Source organism: Nematolebias whitei, chromosome 6 (assembly GCF_014905685.2).
Source record: "Nematolebias whitei isolate Nwh7 chromosome 6, NemWhi1, whole genome shotgun sequence".
NCBI classification, from domain to species: Eukaryota; Metazoa; Chordata; class Actinopteri; order Cyprinodontiformes; family Rivulidae; genus Nematolebias; species Nematolebias whitei.
The window spans coordinates 36,890,584-36,912,523 of record NC_056503.1 but is presented as its reverse complement, the minus strand read 5'-3'; the positions used below and the strand labels follow the sequence as shown (position 1 = coordinate 36,912,523).

General features: G+C 39.6%; 2 protein-coding genes across 2 annotated transcripts in view; both read left to right on the top strand.

Annotated features, from left to right (window-relative positions):
- LOC119411302 (protein Smaug homolog 2) overlaps positions 1-6,747 on the top strand; it is an 11,691-nt gene extending 4,944 nt beyond the window's left edge. The window contains exons 8-12 of the mRNA XM_037678241.1: positions 54-169; positions 409-601; positions 1,191-1,317; positions 2,844-2,927; positions 5,826-6,747. Coding sequence (XP_037534169.1) covers positions 54-169; positions 409-601; positions 1,191-1,317; positions 2,844-2,927; positions 5,826-5,854 — 549 coding nt within the window. The 3' untranslated portion in view covers positions 5,855-6,747. The remainder of the gene's footprint in view (positions 1-53; positions 170-408; positions 602-1,190; positions 1,318-2,843; positions 2,928-5,825) is intronic.
- A 2,151-nt stretch (positions 6,748-8,898) lies between these two features.
- Positions 8,899-12,042, top strand: socs9 (suppressor of cytokine signaling 9). Its single transcript, XM_037678240.1, has 2 exons — positions 8,899-8,947; positions 10,104-12,042. The coding sequence occupies exon 2, from the start codon at positions 10,251-10,253 to the stop codon at positions 11,880-11,882; it is 1,632 nt and encodes a 543-aa protein (XP_037534168.1). The 5' UTR covers positions 8,899-8,947; positions 10,104-10,250; the 3' UTR covers positions 11,883-12,042.
- The last annotated feature ends 9,898 nt before the right edge of the window (positions 12,043-21,940 follow it).

Here is a 21,940-nt window from a genome sequence, read left to right as displayed (position 1 = left end):
ATATGTATATATGTATGTATATATATGTATGTATGTATTTTTCTGTCTGTCAGGCTTTCACAGAAACTCATAAGAAAAGGCTGGTCTCTTGGAAGCAGCAGGTCTTCAACCTGCTGCGCCTGTTTCCTCGGAAAGCTATGCCGGACCTGTCAGCATACCGACAGAAAGGGTGAGACTGCCTGCTTTCTCTTCCCTTTGATCTCCAACTTAAGCAGCACAGATGTCAAATTAACTTCATGTAACCTTTCCTGGCTCATCCCTACTGCTGCCTCTTTCATTTGCTGCTTCTCATTAAATCATCACCGTCATTCAAATGAAATTTAGCTTCAGCAGCCGACGGAGCCGCTCTGCTCTTCGAATTCAAGTTTGTATTTATTTTTTTTGTGTTTGCGGTTTTTGCTGTTTCAGCTGGAACTACGGGTCGAACTCCCTCCCCACAGCAGGCTCTGTGAGTGGAGGTGTAAGCCGGCGGGGCCAAAGGCAGTTCCAGATGACCCCTCGTGGACCCCCAACTGGGCGCATGTGTCTTACTGGCGGGATTGGGGGAGCATCTCCACGCCACACGCTCGCTAATCCTGCACTGGCAGGCCAGGGTAGACAAGTGAGTATCCGTATCAGTGGAGACATTTTTACTCTTATAACAGGACTTTTAGCTTCTGAGCATGTCTACGTTGTCAAATTAAACCAATCGTAGGGTTACTTGATTTTGTTGGTTTTTAATTACTTTCAATTAATAATTTTATATATTAATGAAATTGGTATTTAGAATAAATTGAAGTGCATATTTGTGACCCAAGCCTTTTTTTTTCTTGTTGCACAGTCTGCAGTGCAGAAAGTGAAAATATAGATTTTCGCTATTATTGAGATTTCTGTAAAAAATGAGTCCTTTCTTCCTAATCTAACTTGAAATTGATGTTTTCTAACAGATATGTCTTCAGAAATAATCGCTATAATTCTATTCTTTAAGAAAGAAAAAAATTTTTTTTGACAATTTTCTCTGCATGCTGCCATAGCGTTGGGAAATCCCATGCTTATATAGCGCAGATTTAGCTTTCCTGGTTTCCTTCAATCAAGGCGTCGGGGCCAAACAGTCATTTTTTGATACATCAGAGGATTTATTTAAGATGAAAGTTTAGTAGCCGCTCAGGAAAAATAAATGTCTATAAAGAGATCTTGTGTTTCTTCTGTAGAACCTGTGGTTTGCCAACCCTGGGGGCAGTAACAGCATGCCAAGTCAGAGTCGCAGCTCAGTGCAGCGGACCCACTCACTCCCTGTCCACACGTCCCCACAAACCATGCTCTTGTTCCAGCAACAAGGTATTCTACGAGCTCTAACATATTTGTTTATCAACATCTAGTCATGTACAGTAGTCCCTCGTTTATCTCGGGGTGGGGGTGGTGGGGGGGAGATCCATACCCTGAAGCCCCGCGATAAGTGAAAAACCGCCAAGTAGGAATAATAATACAAGTAATAAGTAGTAGTTAATTTTAATGTGTGTGTGTGTGTATATATATATATATATATATATATATATATATATATATATATATATATATTCGCACACATAGACATAAAGGTGTTTTAAACCCTTTCCACACTCTTGCAATATTCTAAACAATGTTTCTAGACTAAACGCTCTAAAAGATCACAGAATGTCATGATTTCAGCTCTGCCTGCACTCTCGGCCATGCCCACTTCTTCAGCTGATCAGCTGATCTCCATGGTGTAGAGCAGCTGATCAGCTGCAGGAGGAAGCTTCTCCCATAGCTTTGGGCTGCACATGAACCTGTGCAGCAGGTGCTAAATCATTAAAAATAATTTATTTTAAATAAAAAATCCACGCCGATTGTGTGACTTGTCCATCAGTCAGCCATTGTGTGTCATGTCCAATCTTACTTTGAAAAACCGCGATAGAGCGAGTCCGCGAAAAACAGACCGCGAAGTAGCGGGGGACTACTGTACTCACCCACGGGCTATCTTCGTTCTTGTTTAAATGTGACTACGCCATCATCTTTACACACACTCCTTGTTTAGTGACATCTACATGCTGTTTGTTGTGAACCTTCGTTTTGATGTATATTGTTTTTAAAACTGAAGTGTAAGGTGTTCCAGAGATTGATCATGTGGAAATAGTGGATTTAACGCCTGCCTGAAATATTTTTGCATGAAATGTTAATGTAGCGTTCAACTTTCCACTTTACTGCAGTGTTGAGATGAGCCAAATGGAAGTAGCTAACGGTGCAAACATCAGAAAAAAAAGCCTAAATTTGCTCATACGTTTTTGTTTTGGGTGTAAAATTGTTCCAGAGGTAGAAACTTGGCCAAAACTTCTTACTTAAAATGATTTATTGCGTACAAAAACAAAAAAGTAGAATGCACCACGTGTGCATTTACATGGGATTGGTTAAAAACGTGATGTTCCAGTTAAAACCAGAGATTTGTGAGCAAGTGAAATAAGCTTTTATTAGACTTGCCAACTAGATAAACGACCACAACAAAAAAATAGAATGAAAAGAAGAAAAAGTCAAATTTAGCAAATTACTTCCATTTGACTGGATTAGAAAATGCCGTTAAACTGAATGTTGAACTAATTGCACAGTCTACGTAGAGTTTTGGGTGATCTGTATTAGTAATGGATTCCCAAAGTTTTCTCAAGATAACAGAACTTAAAGTTCAGAGCATGAACTGTAATTAATAAAAATACTCTCGATGGCACATTCAGTTTTATTTACTGTAAACAATATATTGATTTTGTCCTGAAGTAGTATATAAAAATGGATAATACAGATTGTAGTATATTCTCCAATTTTCCAGAGAACCAAGTCTGCTCGTTTTTTTTCAGAATGCCAAGTTCCAGGGGCTGACCTGGAGATCAACCCCACGCTGGAGTCGCTGTGCCTCAGTATGACGGAGCATGCCTTAGGAGGTAAGAAACCTCAACGACTCTCATGATCGCCTCACACCTCTGTGCCCACCCAGAGCACAACCATTCTCTATATTATAAAAACTATACGAGATAAATAACAAATAATCTACAAACAGTCACTGTTATTATTTCACTCTATCAACTATGTTTATGAATTAATTTTTCTTTTAATTGATCATTCAACACTGTAGTCTTCAGACCATTATTGATTTCCAGGTCAATAATAAGGATATTCATTTTTGCAGCTCTAAAGTTTTGAGCAAAATGGTGAAATATTGACATGAATTGACTTTTGTCATTTGTTCTGCATTTATCTTTAGAATAGAACAGAATAGAATAGAAACAGCATTTATTGTCCCACGGATGGGAAATTCAAGTGTAACAGCAGCAACAGATAAAAAGATAAAAATAATTTGATAAAAACAGTTTTGCATAGTACTGAAACACTTGGGACTGTTCATATGCTTCCACATCTTTGCCTAATCTAATGAGGTTGAGACGTTTGCTTTTTAATATTGTTAAATATTATCAATGGAATCTGTTGGGTCCTCAGAAAATTATATTTGTTTTTACTCTCAATATTCTGCATTTCACCTCATTTGGTGGAGTTGCACTAAAACTTTGGAACTATGATCATTGCTTGAGCGTGACTGCTTATTGAATTTGTCATAATAATATTATTTTTATTACAACAGTACTTCGCGGTTTGTTTTTCGCGGACTCGCTCTATCGCGGTTTTTCAACATAAGATTGGACATGACACACAACTGGCTGATTGATGGATGGGCCGCACGATCAGCATGGACTTTTTATTTAAAATGAATTGTTTAAAATTATTTAGCACCTGTGTGCAGCCCACACTGCAGGAAAAATGTCCTCCTGCAGCTCCTCCTCCATCCTCCTCTGTGATCTCCATTCTGCTGCAGAGAAGTGGGCGTGGCCGAGAGTGCAGAGTGTAGCGGTGGCTGAGAGGAGGCAGAGAGCTGAAATCATGACTTTCTGTTCTCTTGTAGAGCGTTTAGAGTTTAGAAACATTATTTAGAATGTTGCAAGAGTGTGGGAATGGTTTAAAACACCTTTATATACTTACTACTTGTACTAATATTCCTACTTCACAGTTTTTCACTTATTGCAGAGCTTCAGGGTACGGATCCCCTGTGATAAATGAGGGACTACTATATTATAATAATTATTATTATTATTATTAATAATAATAATAATAATAATAATAATAATAATAATAATATTAGGGATGGGGCAGATCTGGTATCTGTATCAGGCTCCGATACCAGCGTAATTTACATATCAGATTTTTCCGATCCAACCTGCAGAGATTTCCGATCCATCACGCACGTTTGCTTCAAACTATGGAATGGATTTCCTGAAAGGAGGTGTGTTTCATGAGCCCAGAGTATTAAGACCCGCCTCACATTCAAGAAATCCAGTTCATAGTTTGCAGCCAGCTACAATGTGCAGTAGCATTGTGGCTAAGGGCCAACCAGTTTTTCATCTAAACATGTCCGCTGTGTGGAAGTATTTTACACTAGAAACACCACAAAGCAAGACAGCAACGTGCAATGTCTGCAGAGCCATAGCGCCACATTAAACCGCGGCAAAGTTAGTTTTACGTTGGACAGTCGAGCTCCGTGGCTTCAGCGGGGCGCTCCTCTCGCTCAACCCGAAGCAGGCAGCCCGAGCTCGACTAGCCGCATTCAATCTGCCCGCTCAGTCTGCCCGTCTCTGAGGAGGGGCAGACTGAGCACAGCTGACCGAAATCAGACTGCCTGCTTCGGACTGACAAGAAGAACACACCGCTGAAGCCATGGAGCTCGAATGTTTACAGAGAAGTTGTTAAACTTCATCGTAATTAATGATCAACTGCTGTCATTTGTAGAAAACGAAGGATTTCACAGTTTGATACTTGCAGCCAAGATATAGTTTACTCTCCAGGAGATATTTATCAGTACAACAGTAGACAATCATAAAAAGCATATGAATTGAAAAGTACAAGAAAATTATATAAAAACACAAAACAAAAACAGCTACATTATAAAGTGATGTAAAATACTAAAAACAGGAACATGTCCGTGTTGGTTTATGCCACGAACTTAGCAGATGTTTAAAGACATTTAATTGTTCTTTTTAAAATTTTATTCATTTAAAAGAAACAAAATAAAACAATTTTAAACAAACAATCACTTAAATTAATCACTTTAAATCCACTTTAAAGCTAGGAATTCAAAAAAACATGTTTTGTGTTAGCAGGATTTAATTCTAACTTTGAAACTTATCCAACATTAATAAAACTTACCTCAAGTTGCCTTTTTGGACATGCATGCATAGATTTGTACAAATTGTACTTGAGAGGAGATTATTACAACCTCGTATAAAGTCAATGATTATGATATTGGAAAGGTATCATATCGGTTGATATCCAGATTTAGGTATTGGGATTGGATCGGAAGTTAAAAAAAGTGAATCGGTGCATCCCTAATTATTATTATTATTATTATTATTATTATTATTATATAATTTATTGGTAGTTCAGTTCTGATGGGGTACCAGTTTAGTAGCGGTTCTGAATACCTACACCTTAATATGAAACTGTTAAAAGTCATTTTCAAGGGAAGAACAAATGAAAACAATAAGCTTTTATTTTCTTTTGCTTATTTCCTATGTATGTTAATGTCTATTATATTATATCTACTTTTAATATCAAATATGTAGCCAGCACATAATGATTTATTTTATATTGATTAATTGACATTTTGCATTCTGTGCATTTATATTTTTCATTTCAGATTAGAGCAACAAAATAACATGGCATTAAGAACAAAAAAGGAAAACGCGTGTCTTGGTTATTGTCTTATTGCTCTTTTTTATTCTTGTTTTTTCCAGATGGAACAGACCGGACATCAACAATTTGAAAAGTAGAGAGGACAAATGTTGGATTGAGGCTTGTTCAGCACAAAGATATATGTATGCTTCAAAAACGACAAAAAACAACAACAAAAAATAAAACACAGGCTAGGCAGTCACTACAATATGACAAAAAAAAACTGTATATGTTCTCTAATATTTTTGTACTTTATTATATACAACTAAGTTTATTAAAAATGAATTACAGATGATTATTATATTGTAGAACAGAGAAAAAGGTAAACTGTATCGACTGTGCCGTGCCACCTGCAGGACTGTGGCACGACGTGCAGCGGCTCAGTTTACCACGATGAGAGAAAACCAGGGGATTGGTGCTGTGTTTAAGGGTTCTGCCCTGAGTTGCTCTTCTTCCCTCACTGCTGTGGAGCAAGGCTTTCTATTCTATCCACAAGAAAACTGACTGTCGCAGCCCCCACACCACACAATTTCTAAAAACAAAATTTCCAGCCAGAAGAAAGGCACTTTTCTTTATCTTTTCTATTATTAGGCACCAAACTGTAATAGGCCCCCCGTGGTACACGTTCTAAAGTTTCACACTTCTCTGACTGCTCATCCTAGAGGCAAGGCTAGTCGGGGCTTGTGTTGCTTCAAACTTTAGATGCTTTTTCTCAGTTCTTTTTGTCTAATATGCAAAAAGATGTTTTTTTTTATGACACAAACTGTTCCTCAATTAAAAACAAACCTTGAGGAACAGTTTGTTATTCAGCTCTAGCTATATCTTTTGTTTTGTTTTTCTTGAACACATGGTCAAAGTAAAAAAAGTGACTGTCCTCTGAACGTCTACAAAGCCAAAGACAAGGGTTGTGTGATTATTAATTTGAGAAAGTTATTTGTAGTGAGTTGCAGCAGAATGGTATAATAAAAAAAAAAAAGCAGTGTGAAAAAAAAAAGTATGCCAGCTGCAATTTGTTTTTCTTAATTTTATACCCAGCAGCATAAATGATGATGAATCTCATTTTGTGCCTAGAGGGGGGGTGGGTTAGTAAGGGCTGGTGAGGTTTGTACTGTGTGAGAGCCGATACTGAATTGATAACAGCAAAGAGGCCAGAGTTTTCAATTTCCAACCCAATGCTGGGTGAGGAAGCTCAATGAAAGCCATCTCGAGCTCCCCCGTGATTGGTTCGGTAAACTGAAGCGTGGCCCTGTAAGAAATGCTCGGCGCACAGCGCCTCACCCTCACAGAGCCCCTCATCCTCAACTGGCAGACGTGACGATTTGATGAATCATACTTTTCAAGGTGCTTGACGATGTCCTTATATTTCTGTTCGTGTCTGTGTGTTTCAGTCTCAGCTCTAACATTATCACGTGGTATCAGTGTTGAATCCAAAACTGTCCTATACAGCCTCTGTCTTTGAATGTGGCAGAGCCGGAGGTGCATGTTTGTGTGATATAGTCTTAACTTTTGGATCACTTTTGGTTGCTCAACAAGGCAGGGATAACCATTCGCATATTCTTTCAACAGAGCCATAGGAGGTCTGTCTAGTAAAGATGGTTATTTACAGATATCTTTTCCAATTGTATTTTTTACTCTCCCTTGATATTGATAACTTATGCTTATTTTCTATAATCGCATGTTTTGCCACACTAATACAGCACTGTTGTAGGTAGAGGACATGACGGCTGATGGTGCCTGGTGTCACCAACAGCTAGAGAGCAGTCATCTTGCAACAAATGTTGTATGTTTATAACGCCTAAATGTCACTGTTTACATCTCTCCGGGATAATGCCCAACTCATATTATGTGATGTCATGAGTAATCCATTGTCTCACTATGTAACATAAAAGAACTGAAGCCTTCTCACATGAGGGGTGGCTGGGTAAACAAACAAAAGCCCTCCGCTTCCCTAATCTGTGGACTCCATATGAGTCTCAGTAGATTTTACAGATTACATCAGAATGATTGATGTGATCAGAAGGAAAAGCTTCTCTGGCCTTGTGATTAAACTGTTGGCTGTCATGTCCTGATAAACTGTTCATGTGGTGCCTGAAGTGCTAAATTCCAACCTTCTTGATGTGTTTATTTTAACAGTGATTGCATTCTAGTCATAGATTTCTTCAGAGCAGGCTCTTGGATAGATCTGACTTAGAAAAAGCATCACATTCACATCTAGAAACGATCTCCGGTGCGTTAGTGCTGCTGGCTTTAATTTTTTTTTTCTTCTTCCCACAATACTGTTCATCATCTGTGTTGTTCCAAATGGCTCAGATTCTCCTTTTCACAGCCTCTGTTGCCCTGGACAACTTATGTTTCTTTAAATAGACATAGAGGTACAATACAGATTTCTGCAAGTGATGATGCAGCAGGGGATGACGATGCTTATCTGAGCCACAAATTATGTGATGAGTAAACTGAACACTAATAACAGGCCAAGGAATATGTTTACTCCCTGTTTACATTCCAGTGATGCAAGGATGGGAAATGCACTTCAAAAGTTTAGCCTGGTGTATATGAGCATACCAAGCATCTACTAGGAGATACAGAGCCTGTGTCATATGGAGACATCTACCAAGTGTTCCAGAAGTCATTTTACAGTCTGTAACGGGCTTGTAATTGTTGACTTGTTGCAGCCAATTCTGGGTTACACTGCACATACTTGTCTTGTAAGATTTCTATTTAATTCTAATAACTTCCCCAGACATTTTCTAATATTTTATTAAACTTTTGCATCACATGCTTATGCTCTACTTTTTTACTGTCACTCATATGTGTGAATGGTCTGAAATGCAACACCTGTCTCGGATCATTGACAGTCCAAATAAAGAGGTTCAGTTCTTTTGCAAATTTTCACTTGTGGCTTCTTTGTGTCCATTAACTTATGCATAACAATAATAGTATAATAAAAGTAATAATTGTTGCAAAAGAGCTCTCGTTTAGTTCAGCTTTAAGTCAATTTACTTATTGCTTTTACGCTGAAAGGCCTTAAACAAAACATTTACTTCCGGGTCACGGTTTTTTTTTTTCCTGTTGCGGTTCAACAAGCTAATAGCTGTTAGCCGCCTGGGTGTTAACGTTAATAGATTTCCCCCCCCCCCCCCAAAAAAAACTATTAAATGCGAAAACTTTTGAAAAGGTGCTTAAGGTATGTTCCGGATATATGTTATTGCCTTGAAAGTTAAATACGGGTATTTTTTCCAAGTCTTTCCATTTCAAAACAAAGCGTATTTAAGTTAGCAGAAAGCTAACCGTTTTGCTAGCTTACTTTTTACCCAAAATTTGTTTACATGGATGCTGACTTGTTAACTTACAATAAAACTAACTGCTGTGTTTTGTTTTAATTAGAGCTGAGTCAGCAATTACCCAGAAGTATTTTATTTATTTCAAGCATTCATCTCAAGCTAACGTTTGTTTTTGTTGCAAAAGAAAAGTTTGTACATTTCTTACTCTGATCATTCACAATCTTGATATATAGCCACTAACCAGAACAAGATAATTTAACACGACTAGATGTTTAGATGTAGTTATAAAAAAAACAAACTCACACCCATTATTCATACGTTTGTCTCGGTTTTAACCAGAAATAAAAATATATACAGCAACAATCAAACCATCTCTAAACGATGTAAAGAATATAGAAAATGACCAATCTTCTTTTTTGGATTCATTAAAAGTTGTTCTAGTTTGACAGAGTTAAGTGAAGTACAACTTGTGTTTGGAAAACATCGCATTATTGATGTGAGCCCATTATACATTTGATATTATAAACACATATTTAGTGTCAGGAAGTAATCTGGGGACATAAAAAACAACAAAACCATCATACTTTTTAAATTATAATTTATAGTTAGATTTGGGGGAAACCCCTCTCTAAAACCATACTAACAAGTTTTTTTTTAGCTTTGCTTGTCACATATCAAATTTGTTGTCAATCAATGTAACACTTTAAATTTTGCATTAAATATACTTTTGAACTAAATAGGAATATATCCTGATTACATGTCATTTCTTGCCACCTAATTTTTCATGCTTTTCTGATTGTTGGTCACTGGAACATGACAAGATATGACATGTCTTAAAGAATAGACTCCAGACAGAGACAGGTCTGATGAAAGCAAATATTGCTGTTACAATGTGCCTCCTTTAGATTTTAATGTGCTTGTTATTATACCTTAAATTCACTATATAGATGTGAACTTAACTGCTTCAATTGCATCATATCCAAGTAACAAAATGTAGTAAACTAAGAATGTACAAGTAAATCCAGACCTTAAATGGTTTTTTTTTATTTTATTTTGCAGGTTGATGAATATTGCCTTGGACAATGTAAATATTTCAAACAAGCGCGTTGTATGTGGATGGAAATCTTTTTAATAACATCTGACAATAAGGCATCTCCACTCAACTTTCTGAAGTGGTTCGACTGTCGCAGTTTCTCCACATAATTTATGATGTCCTTGCCAAATGAGTCAGGAAACAGGGGGAAAGATCGAGAGAGGGGTGCCCGTCCGAAGGTGAGACAAAGCCGGTCCGAGGAGAGAAGAGATGCGGGTGGTGGTCGAAAAAGTGCAAAGTTAAAGAAAAAAGGTGCCTGCTTACACGAAACTGCAGCTGAGCGGCCTGCCAGTGATGGCTTTGAGTATGGTGAGCTGCTAAATGAACTGGAGGCCAGGAGGCAAAACGCCTCATCCCCCCTGAAGGAGAGTTGGAGATGGCAGGGCTTGGATGTTGCTGCATCATTATTAGAGCAAGGGGTTACAGCCAAGGCAGGTTTGGTAACGGTTAGCTCTGCTACAGACTTACCCGCTCTCAGTGAAACAGAGGGCAGAGGGTCAAGCGCCAGCCGCACTTTAAGGCAAAAAATCCAGGATGCAATGGGTCAGTGTTTCCCAATAAAGACTCACAGTGCAGCAGCACCGGCTCCACCCCCACAGGCTTTTTCATCGTCAGCTGCCTGTGCCTCCTCCAGGCGGAAGATCCATCTCAGTGAGCTGATGTTGGATGACTGCCCTTTCCCTGTTGGATCGGAGCTGGCTCAGAAATGGTATCTCATTAAGCAACACACGGCCCCCATTACCCAGCCTCCCCTGTTAGATTCTGCAGTAGTCTGCAGTGCCCCAACTTCAGCAATGACGGCTTCTGTGGAAGATGTGGATGACAAGTTACGAGAGCGCAGGCGCATCAGCATCGAACAAGGTGTTGAGCCACCACCTAATGCGGAGATTCACACGTTTGAGGTGACAGCCCAAATTAATCCTCTCTACAAGCATGGCCCGAAGCTGGCTCACGGGATGAATGAATTAGCTGAGACCGACAGAGCGTCTGTCCATCAGCAGCAACAGCTTCTTCTCCAAAGACAAGAGCAACACCAACTTTTACTACAGAGCTGTTTGGACACTCTTGACGAGGTTGTAGCTTCAGCATCAGCCTCTGCTCGCACGTCTGAAATGGCCTCCGACTCTTTGGTTGACCCAGAAGTAAAAATCGCCAACGTGACCTCAAGAGCCCCACGCCCGGAGACTGAGCATCAAAAATCTCACGAAGGCTACCGTATTCACACGCAGATCGATTACATTCACTGTTTAGTACCAGATCTGCTGCAGATCACTAACCTCCCGTGTTACTGGGGAGTCATGGACCGCTACGAAGCAGAGACACTGCTGGAGGGGAAGCCTGAGGGCACCTTCCTGCTGCGTGACTCCGCCCAGGAAGACTACCTCTTCTCTGTTAGCTTCCGCCGCTACGGCCGCTCGCTACATGCGCGTATTGAACAGTGGAACCACAATTTCAGCTTCGATGTTCACGACCCCAGTGTCTTCCATGCTCCCACAGTGACGGGTCTGTTGGAGCACTACAAGGACCCCAACTCCTGTATGTTTTTCGAGCCTCTTTTGTCCAATCCCATCCATCGCACACACCCTTTTAGCTTGCAGCACATCTGCAGAGCCGTCATAAGCAGCTGCACCACCTACGATGGCATCAACATGCTCCCCATTCCAAATGCTTTGAAAAAACACTTGAAAGAATACCACTATAAACAGAGAGTGCGTGTACGACGGATGGATACGTGGTGGGAATAAAAAAAAAAACAACAGAATGCATTTTTAGACTTTACGTGTGAACTTTGAAGCTATATGAACTTACACTACCACACTACTGTACTTATTTATTTTATTCTTACTGTATGTTATACTAACTGTATTCACCACACTGATGAGGCAATGTTTAATCACAGCGTTCTATCACAATCGAAGTTCCTTAAGCTCAAAATAAACAAAAAAGTGTTTTAGATCTGTGGCGCTCTCAAGGCTATGTCTCATTTGTGCTTTCAAGTGAGAATAAATGAGCTTAATTATCTAATGAGGGGGTTATGAATCAAGATGATTATAATGGAACTGTTCCTCGGTCACACGCTGAGCTGTTGAAATGCATCCTTGCAAAGACTTACTGAGGTGTTGAAGTGTAGCACGACTGCGGGATTATTTCTTGTTTGCTACATTGAGCCTGGCTGATTTTCAGGTTTGATATTTAGACCGGTGTGTACTATTTGGCCTCCAGATGGTTTTTACTGAAACTTAGAAAGTAAAGGTACATCAACTGATTAAGTTTTGGTTTTAACTCGATTCAAGAAGGCTGCTACAGCTATTCGACTTAGCAAACAACAAAAATAGCAACAACTCTGTTATCCTGATGCTGAGTTAAGATTTGGCGTGGCCGTAGCTGAGACTCATCCCAAATAGGTGTTCCAAGCGCTAACGGATTGTGCGAGATCTTTGTTTAGAGCTAGGCGGTGGGTGATCTGCATTGTTCTTGATTATACTTTTAATATTGCCGTCACTTCCGACCACATTTATGCCGCTAGTGACAGCAGATGTAAGCAGAGGTAAAACAGCCAGGGAACAATACGACACTCCTCATCAGTGTGGAGCTGTACTGGTCTTCAAAAATGTGATAGTGTACAGAAAATTATAGATGGCTCTAGTTCTACATCACTCAGCTGCTTTGCTGTCAGCCCACGTCACAGAACCATCTGAGGGTTCCCCTATGAGGTTAAATTGCATGCAGCCTGTGCCAACTGTCTTCATCAATTTTAAAGTAGAGGATCAAACGTGGCCTTTACGAACTTGTCACCAGTGATGCAGCTGTATTATCAGAATGCAAAGTCTGACTGCTGAGCTGCCTACTTTCATTAGTTTCAAGATTTGGTCTTTTACTTTCCTGCATCTAATTATTATGTGAACACCCAAATCCTTGTAGGGAAAAAGGGTTCTAGCAAAACTCCCTATAATGTTTGAAAGAGGTAGGGTGTCTCTAATCTGTTCCCATTTAATGACAAAAAATTATCGTAATGAACTGGCTCCGGTAAATCTCTGGAAATGAAGATGAACACGTTCTGATGCTTTGAATACTGACTGACAAGTTGTCATGGAGACAAAAGTCCGTTGAAAAGCTCTCGGAAGACAAAAAGAGTCCTGGTATAAAAAACTAAAACACCAAGTCAACTTTTTATGTTCAGCATTATTCAACGCCAATAGACGTTTAAAAAAAACCACACACACTAAAACGGTTCTCAAACGGTTCCCCGGCACCGTTATGACTGGGTCCCTGAAAAATAATTTCTGCCCCCAAATTGAAATATATATGTCCTAAATAACATTAGAGTGATGAAAGATGTGCATATTTATAACTACAGCAGTCTGAATGTGTCACAAGCTTCTATATAAACGAATGCGTTTCTGCTCTCTGTCAACTGTTCCAAAGATTTATTACAAACGGTAGTTGAGTCGTGTTGCTGTCGCTGGAGAACATTTTGTTGGCTGCTGCTAGCTTCAGTCTGCAGGGTCACCAAAGATAACAGTTCCACTGTTTGTTTAATAAGTATGCATGGAGAATGGGTCCTCGGTCATCTTCCGCGATGCTGTTTTCTCCTTGAGATGGCCGATTTGATACGCAGAATGTAAATCATCCGTGACAGGCACCCATCCAATAAAGAGGCAGCTATAATTTAAGCAGCGGTTTCGAGACACCGTTAAAGCCTGCATTCAAAATGCAAAGTCAGGACCTGTGGCCTTTGTATTCTTAATTAAATTGCCATAAAAGCTCTACTATAAAATCAGATTTACAGTGATGGAAGGCGTTTGACCTGTCATGCATACACAAGTACTCTGAACCTTTTGAGCAAGCTGGACAGCTCAAGGCTGTTTGTACTACTACACATTCGCAGACCGATTTTTCTTTTGACCTGCAACAGCAAATTTATATGACGATTTGGAAAAAAAGGATGCATAAAAAGTTTAATTTCCACTCACCATTAACATTTTACTTCCAGAGTCCCAGGACCCAAAAGATATATGACATTTGCCAGTTAAACCTATTTATAGTCTAAATTAATTGCATTTATCTATAGCAGTCCGATAAGTTGTTCTCTTTGTACATTATCTTCACAGAAACCTAAGGCAGCGGTTTAAAATTACACATCTGTGAAATATATTTATTCAGCAGTAACAGAGCTCAGAAAACAACTTGCTACTTTAAGCAATGCAGCACAGACAAAAGTGTTTTTGGTAAATTAGCAGTTTTTGAACGACGCTGTATTGCATCAGCACAGCAGGGGGCTCTAAAGAGCTTCAGTGAGGAGGTGGAGGCTGCTCCCAGGCCTGCGGATTCTTGTGTGTGAGGCATGGTGGGATTGAGTTTGGCTGCTGCAGCCAGCAGCTTTGTGGCACTCATCATGCAGGTATTACAGGTCCTGAGGGGCTGGGGGGGGGGGGGGGGTGCGTCTCTTTTCTTGGATCTAGTGGCCCAAAAGGGACAAGATGCTCAAGCAATGCAGAAAGCTGATTGGCTACACATACTTAGTGCTTTTCCCCTTTCCTTCCATCAGGGGAAAAGCCTCTGAGCCTAATCCCCACAGTTGGGAATCACGGGATGGAGAATAAGCTTTGACTGTTCATAACACCTGAGGACAATTACTTTGCCTAATACTGCAATTTGCCAGTCATGATCTATGAAATGCCTTTAAAAAAAGGCTTGACGTTGCCTGGATCTGGCTTATTTGTGGCTGAAAACATCCACAGCCTCTTCATCTCTTTTGTAGGTCTGAGCTTTTAGGGCGTTGTATGGACCCATATAAATAGTGAACCCAATGAGATGTTGCGAATCTGGGCCATTAATTCTGTGGAGGGTGCATCGCAAATTCATTCAGCGTGCACATAACCAGAAATGTTTCTTCTCATCCAGTCAGACAGGAGGAACCTATTTCTGTGAAAGAGGAAACACAGGAGATGGGGTGGCAGGGCAGTTATATTTGTCTGCAAATGAATCCAGCTGAATTACAGCTTCGTACATGGCAAAGCATTTTTTTTTTGTTGCTTACTTTCAACCACTTTTTCAGATGAATTGCTTCCTGTTAGAACCAAGGAGTGTAATTTCCAAGGATATCAGTTTGTGAGCGTCTCACAAGCCCCCTCAGGAGGTACACAATCACACAGTGGCACTGTAACAACTGATGTTTGTTTCCCTAGAAGCAAGCTTTTGACAGCACGCCATTTCTTTCCCCACCTATTTTAAATCCACTCCAGTTTCTCTCAGGCGTGCTGGAGCTCTCGCGCAGCCCCTGCAACATCAGTATTCTAATTTGAAGCTGTTTGTGATCCTACTGCTCAATCTCCTGCTGACTGTTTTCACTCTCCTCCACACTGGTAGGCTAAAAGAGAAAGGGGGTATCCTCCAACTCAGCTATACACAACACAATGGTTTAGATGTGTTAGTGTCATACCACAGCCTATTTGTACCCATCAAGCTATAAAAAAATCTGAGGGGGCATCAATTCAGTATTGTGTGATTGTTTATAAAGCAATCTGGAGGTAAACAAATTATATAATTTGACAATGAAATGAAGTTGTAATGCGTATCATAATGTGTTTGTTCAAACAAAACATAATGGATAGGCACATAGCACAGATATAATTATAGATAAGCATTGTTTGTTTTGAGAAGAATTGTTAATCATAATGAGGCTTCACAGTTCCATGCATCACTGTTGAAAGGTTTTGGGAAAAAAAATTAAATTGCATAAATGATACATTACCTTACGTAACACCTGCTATGCGGCTAATTAGACTATTGCAGCACTGACCAGGAAGCCATTTTTCTCACTGAGCACCTTTCAGATCCAACAAGAACTCCTAGATATTACTTTTTGCTCCTTTAACATACTGCGGATGAGTTTAAATAGCTTCAAACATTTATGTGGACTCGAGACAATTACAACTAGAAAAATTGCATTTCCTGCGAAACGTAGTGTGTGAATGCTTATAACTGAAGAACTTGCTGAAAAACAGCTGAAATTAGCTATAAAAAAACATGCTGAAACACAGCTGAAAATGTATAACAAGCATATATCAACAGGGGAAAGAAGAAGAAAGAACACAAAAAATAGTGCAAAAAAAAAAAGTGGAATTAGCTGAAAAAAACAATAGCATAAAAACAGCTAAATAGTAGCTGAAACTAGCTAGTAGAAACTAACTAGAATAAGCTGAAAGGAGCGTAACAAGTTGAAATTAGCAGAAATAATTTAATTAGGCTGAAAGTAGCAGAAATTAATATGAAAAACTTGCATTTATCTGGAAACGGCTGAAATGAGCTAAAATATGCTAAAAAGCCAGCTGAAAAGGTAGAACAAGCTTAAATGATCAGAAGAAAGCAGAAAGAACATGTTTGCTGAAAGAAGCAGGAATGAGCACAAAATGTGGAAATTACCTGAAAAAATAATTAGCAAATAAAACAAAACAAAAATAAAACCAGCTGAACAGTAGCTAAAAAGGCAGAAATAAGCTTGAAGTACCAGAAGGAAGTGAAGAGAGCGCATTTTTGCTGAATTTGGCTAAAAAAAAAGGTTGAAATGAGTGCAACAAATGTGAAATTAGCTGAAAAAGCTAACACTAGCATAAAAACAGCTAAATAGCTGAAATAGCAGAAAAAGCTGAAACTTGCAGAAATTAAGCTGAAAGGAGCATAACAAGCTGAAATTAGTAGAAATAAGTAAGAAGAAGCACAAAAATGTTGTAGTTAGCATAAAGATTCTGAAAGGAGCACAAAGATCTGGGGAAAAAAACCAGCTGAAAGTAGCTGAAAGTAGCTGGAAAAGCGTTTAAATTTGCACAAGTAAGCTAAAAGAAGCTGAGCCAGAACAAAATGTGGAAGGAGCAGTCAAAGGTTGTAAACAGATCTAAACATTTGAAGGATGAAAAATGAGCTCAATTTATTTTCTATGAGAAAAAAATGACAGAAAAGGCTAAATATTTCAAAAAGCTAAAGTTGCACCAATACCAAAATAGCAGGATTATTCTGAACGAGCTGAACGTTTTGATTTATGTTTTGTTGAAATAGTTTGAAAACTGCCGGAAGAAAAATGTGCCGAAAACATACGGAAGAAAAATGGATCACACTTCATAAGCATTCACACTATTCCTAAGATGCGTAATACATTACTATCAATACTTTTGCAAAAGCAGGGTATAATGCCTAAATATGAAGCAATAAAACATGCATGTTTAAATTAAAAATACATATTTCCTGTTTCTCACAGTATGAGAATGTGTTTTTGGGGGGAGTCTGACTGCTGTAATAGAACATGACTGCTCTGCCTTTGTTTTCAGATTCTATTTTACGCAGGTTAACATCTCCTCGGTGGGGAACACAAACAATATGTCTGTGGCATTTTCAATATAGTAAACCCAGATAACATCCAGTGACAGGACTTAGTCTTTTCTGATTAAAAAAAAAATAAAAAAAACGAGTACAAAACAGAATTTACCTGAGCTACAGTATGTGGGCCCCCTGGCTGCAGATAACACTGACAGGTTTTAGATTGTCATAAACAACAAGGCTTTCATTAAGTTAAGATAGAATGCACATCATGGGACAGGCAATCATTTTATTAATTTCCTGTTTAGAATTTGAGTCTTATGATAAAACATAAAGGGAAGATTTAGGTGTTTATAACGTTGCAAAAATGTACACACCCGAAAAATAAAAAATTAAATTGACACCAACCATTTTTCTATTATGGTAGGCTTACTCATGCGTGGTAACTACATGCACTGGTTCCGCTCTAGCCTGGACTGCGTTATTAACACTGTGAAAAAATGGTGATGATAAGAACCAAAAAGGATTTGTTGTGCCTGACTTGGCAGTTTGAATTAGGTGGTTTTAATCACATCACTCTTAAGAGGCTCACGACGACTTGGTGATGACGAATGCATTAAAACAGTATTTTCATATTGCTTTATTTTCACAGCTAAATATAAATATAGCTAAAAAAACAAACAAAAAAAAAAAAAACCCAGAGGTATGCTATCTTTTTGATAATGTTTCAAAAGTAACTTTTCAACCTCCAAAACAAATCTGCCTTACTTGTGGGATTTTTAAAGTATTTGCTTTAAATTAAACATAATTAACCTTTGGGAATTTACCTAAAAACTGATAATGAACATGTTTAGCATTTGAAATGCTATTTAAACAGTTTTAAGTGCGTTTTAGTTGTCTTCCACACATATTTTTCAATTTGCTGAGCATCATCTGTTGCATGGCAACGGAACAGTCACAGATGAGTAAAACCTCCTCAACTGATTTAATCTATGACCTAGCTTGATCTCCATCTCTTAATTTAACTGCCACCATTTACGTGGTTAAAAAAGACCTACTTCAACCGTGGAGGGATAATTATCTCGACGGGAGTCCCTTTGGAGGGTGGAGAAATGTCTTCACAACAGTGGCAGCAGTTTGTTGCTCTGTCAGTGTTACTCTCTATCCTTCTTTCGACTTTTCCCTCTTCAGGGGTCGCCACAGCGAGTCATTCTCCTCCATCACTCTCTGTCCTCACTCAAACTACCTCCATGTCCTCTCTAACTGCATCCATATATCTCCTCTTTGTATTTTTCCTGGCAGCTGCATTTCTAACATCCTTCTACCAATATACCCACTGTCCCTCCTCTGGACATGTCCAAACATCTCAGTCTGGCCTCTCTAACTTTATCTCCCAGTTGTTCAACCTGTGCTGTACCTCTGATGATCTCATTCCTAATCTTATCCATCCTTGTCACTCGTAAGGAGAACCTCAACATCTTCATTTCTGCCACTTCAAGTTCTTACTCATGTCTTTTTGTCCACTGTCTCCAGACCATACGACATAGCTGGTTTCACCACTGTCTTGTAAACTTTTTTTTTGCTGCCATCCCTTTTGTCTCAAATCACTCCTGAAACTTTTCTCCATCCTCTCCATCCCGCCTGGACTCTCTTTTTCACATCCTCAGTGTTGTACGATGCTACAGCAGTCAGCGAGAACAAAGATTTTGTATATGTATCCCCAGCATTTTGGAAGGATTGTCCTGCAGTTTATCTGCTCCAAATTCTTAGCTTGAATATATTTCTGCTGGCAGACCTTTAATAAACAACCATTTTGATGACAAAGCAAACATTACAAATTGCATGTAATGCAATGAATTTAGCATTCATTAAACTCTAATCAAGCCTGCTACATTACCTTCATTTTCTTCATCACCAAGTTCTTCATTCTCTCCAATCTGCTTGCTGTTGATTTTCTACCATACTTCTCTCTTCATCCTAATCTCCATCTTCACTTTGATTCTCTCCCTGCTGGGTTGTCACTATGACCTCATCTTCCTCATCACTACATGAATCCTCATCCTCACTCTCATCATCTGGCAGTGCCAGCTGTTCTTTATGTTTTTTTTGAAGTGCCATAAAAAACCTGGATTCATTTCCTGCATTTCAAAAGAACAAGTGCATATATAGCTCATGAAATAAGTATTCTTATAGATGCATTGCATTTTTTTTGTTGCTAGTTTTTATTACCCTGCTTGAATTTCAACTTTGTATTCCTGTTATTGCCTTATGATATACTATTACGGTGAGGCAACACAGTTTTTTTTGTAATTTTCTGTGATGACAAGTCATGTAAACATTTTGAAAACGTTTGTACTCATCACTGAAGGTGATTAAATTTTTTTTTGCATATGAATATCTGGGTTAAAATAAGGGAAAAAGCCACTTTTCTGAAGAGAAATGTGGGACTGTGAGATGTTCATATACTGAAAGACGAGGCAAAATGGACTGGTGTAGATCATGTGACTACGTACTTATTTACATTTTCATTGGTTAGTATTTGAGTTCCACTCCTCTAGGTTAGCACTGACCAATAAAATATGTCTCATAATAATAATAATAATAATAATAAAACAGGTTATGTTGTCTGGAGGCAACATGGTGCCATAAAGGGTTAGATTTAGCTAGCTAGTCTATCATTATTGGGGACTGTCATTGCAATGCATAGGAGAGAAGTGCATACCTCAAATCCTTATTTACTGTTTCTTTTTACACTTTATATTTTTGCAATTGTTTTATGCAACTGGGACCCTGTGTACACAATTTTGTTCCATTACATGTGCCACATGTGATGCGAATGACAAATAAAGGAACTCTGACTCTCGTTGACTCATATTTCCCCATAGGAAATGAATGGGAGACAACTCCTCACAGCAACTGATTGTTTGGAGCCTTTTTGATTCAACATGCGGGCAATGCAGGTAACGTAGCTAATTAGCCTGATAGTCCTAAGGTAGCTAATTAGCCCGATCAGATCAAAGATAAGAGTTGATAGCATTAGCATGTTTGCTTAGCATTAGCATCACCTGTTAGCATATGAGATAGCATCAGTACCTTGTGACCTGAGGTCAGGTGGGACACCTGGAGAGATCTGGCAGGAAAATAAGGTGCTAGCCTAGCATGGTAGTTAGCATGCTATCAAAGTTTGAGCTATCTGGATGAAACTCGGATATATTGATAAGCATCAGATGCTGATCAAGGTAAGGTAGCTAATTAGCCTGATCAGATCAAAGATACACATATTTTGCTAACAAAAACACCATATTTCACCATAGGAAGCGAATAAGAGAACAGTCTTCACACTAACTGCTGTTGTCAAGTCACCTGAAGAAAACAGAAAGTCACTGTTGGATTTGTTTGAAACTCACAGAAAGTAATCATCAGTTAAATGTCTAGAAATGAATAATGTTTGGAGCCATTTTTTTCATTCACCACTTGCTCTTGCCGAGGTTGAACATTTTCCCTTCCTCTCCCTCTCCGCTTTGCTGCTCTGTCTGTCTGTGAAACTGCTTTTGAGCCTCTCTCTACATATGTTCCGAACCATAATTATGGACTTGTTTTGATCAGCTGGTCCCTCAACACAATTGATAACATTTCTTTGAAGAGAATAATAATAATAATAGAATAGAATAAGCTCATCAAAATGGATTCAAAGCCAAAACAGGAGTGGCTCTCTGGGCTTGAGGGCTCCTTGACTAATCTGGACGATCAGATGCAACTATTGAAAACTATGCTCTCTGCCAGGTTTTGCCTACCCACCCCAGTGACTTTTCATAGCTCCTTGCCTGTATCAGGTCTAGTCTCAGCTGCAAAACCCATGACTTTTAAACCTGCTGCAGCTCTGACCACATCGCTTTTTGCAGCTCTGACCCCATTGCCTGCTGCAGAACCCACAGCCTCCATGACTTCTGCAGCTCCACAGGCCTCCATGACTGCTCCAGCTCCACAGGCCTCCATGACGGCTCCAGCTCCACAGGCCTCCATGACTGCTCCAGCTCCACAGACCTCCACGTCTGCAGCAGCTCCACAGGCCTCCATGTCTGCAGCAGCTCCACAGGCCTCCACGTCATCTGCTGCAGAGCCCATGGCCTCCACGTCGTTCGCTGCAGAGCCCAAGGCCTCCACGTCGTCCGCTGCAGAGCCCAAGGCCTCCACGTCATCCGCTGCAGAGCCCAAGGCCTCCACGTCATCCGCTGCAGAGCTCAAGGCCTCCACGTCATTCGCTACAGAGCTCAAGGCCTCCACGTCATCCTCTGCAGAGCTCAAGGCCTCCACGTCATCCTCTGCAGAGCCCAAGGCCTCCATGTCGTCCTCTGCAGCTCCACAGGACCCTACGTCATCCGCTGCAGTTCCACAGGACCCCACGTCACCCGTTGAAGCTCCACAGGACCCCCCGTTGCCCACTGCAGCTCCACAGGACCCCACGTTGCCCGCTGCAGCTCCACAGGAC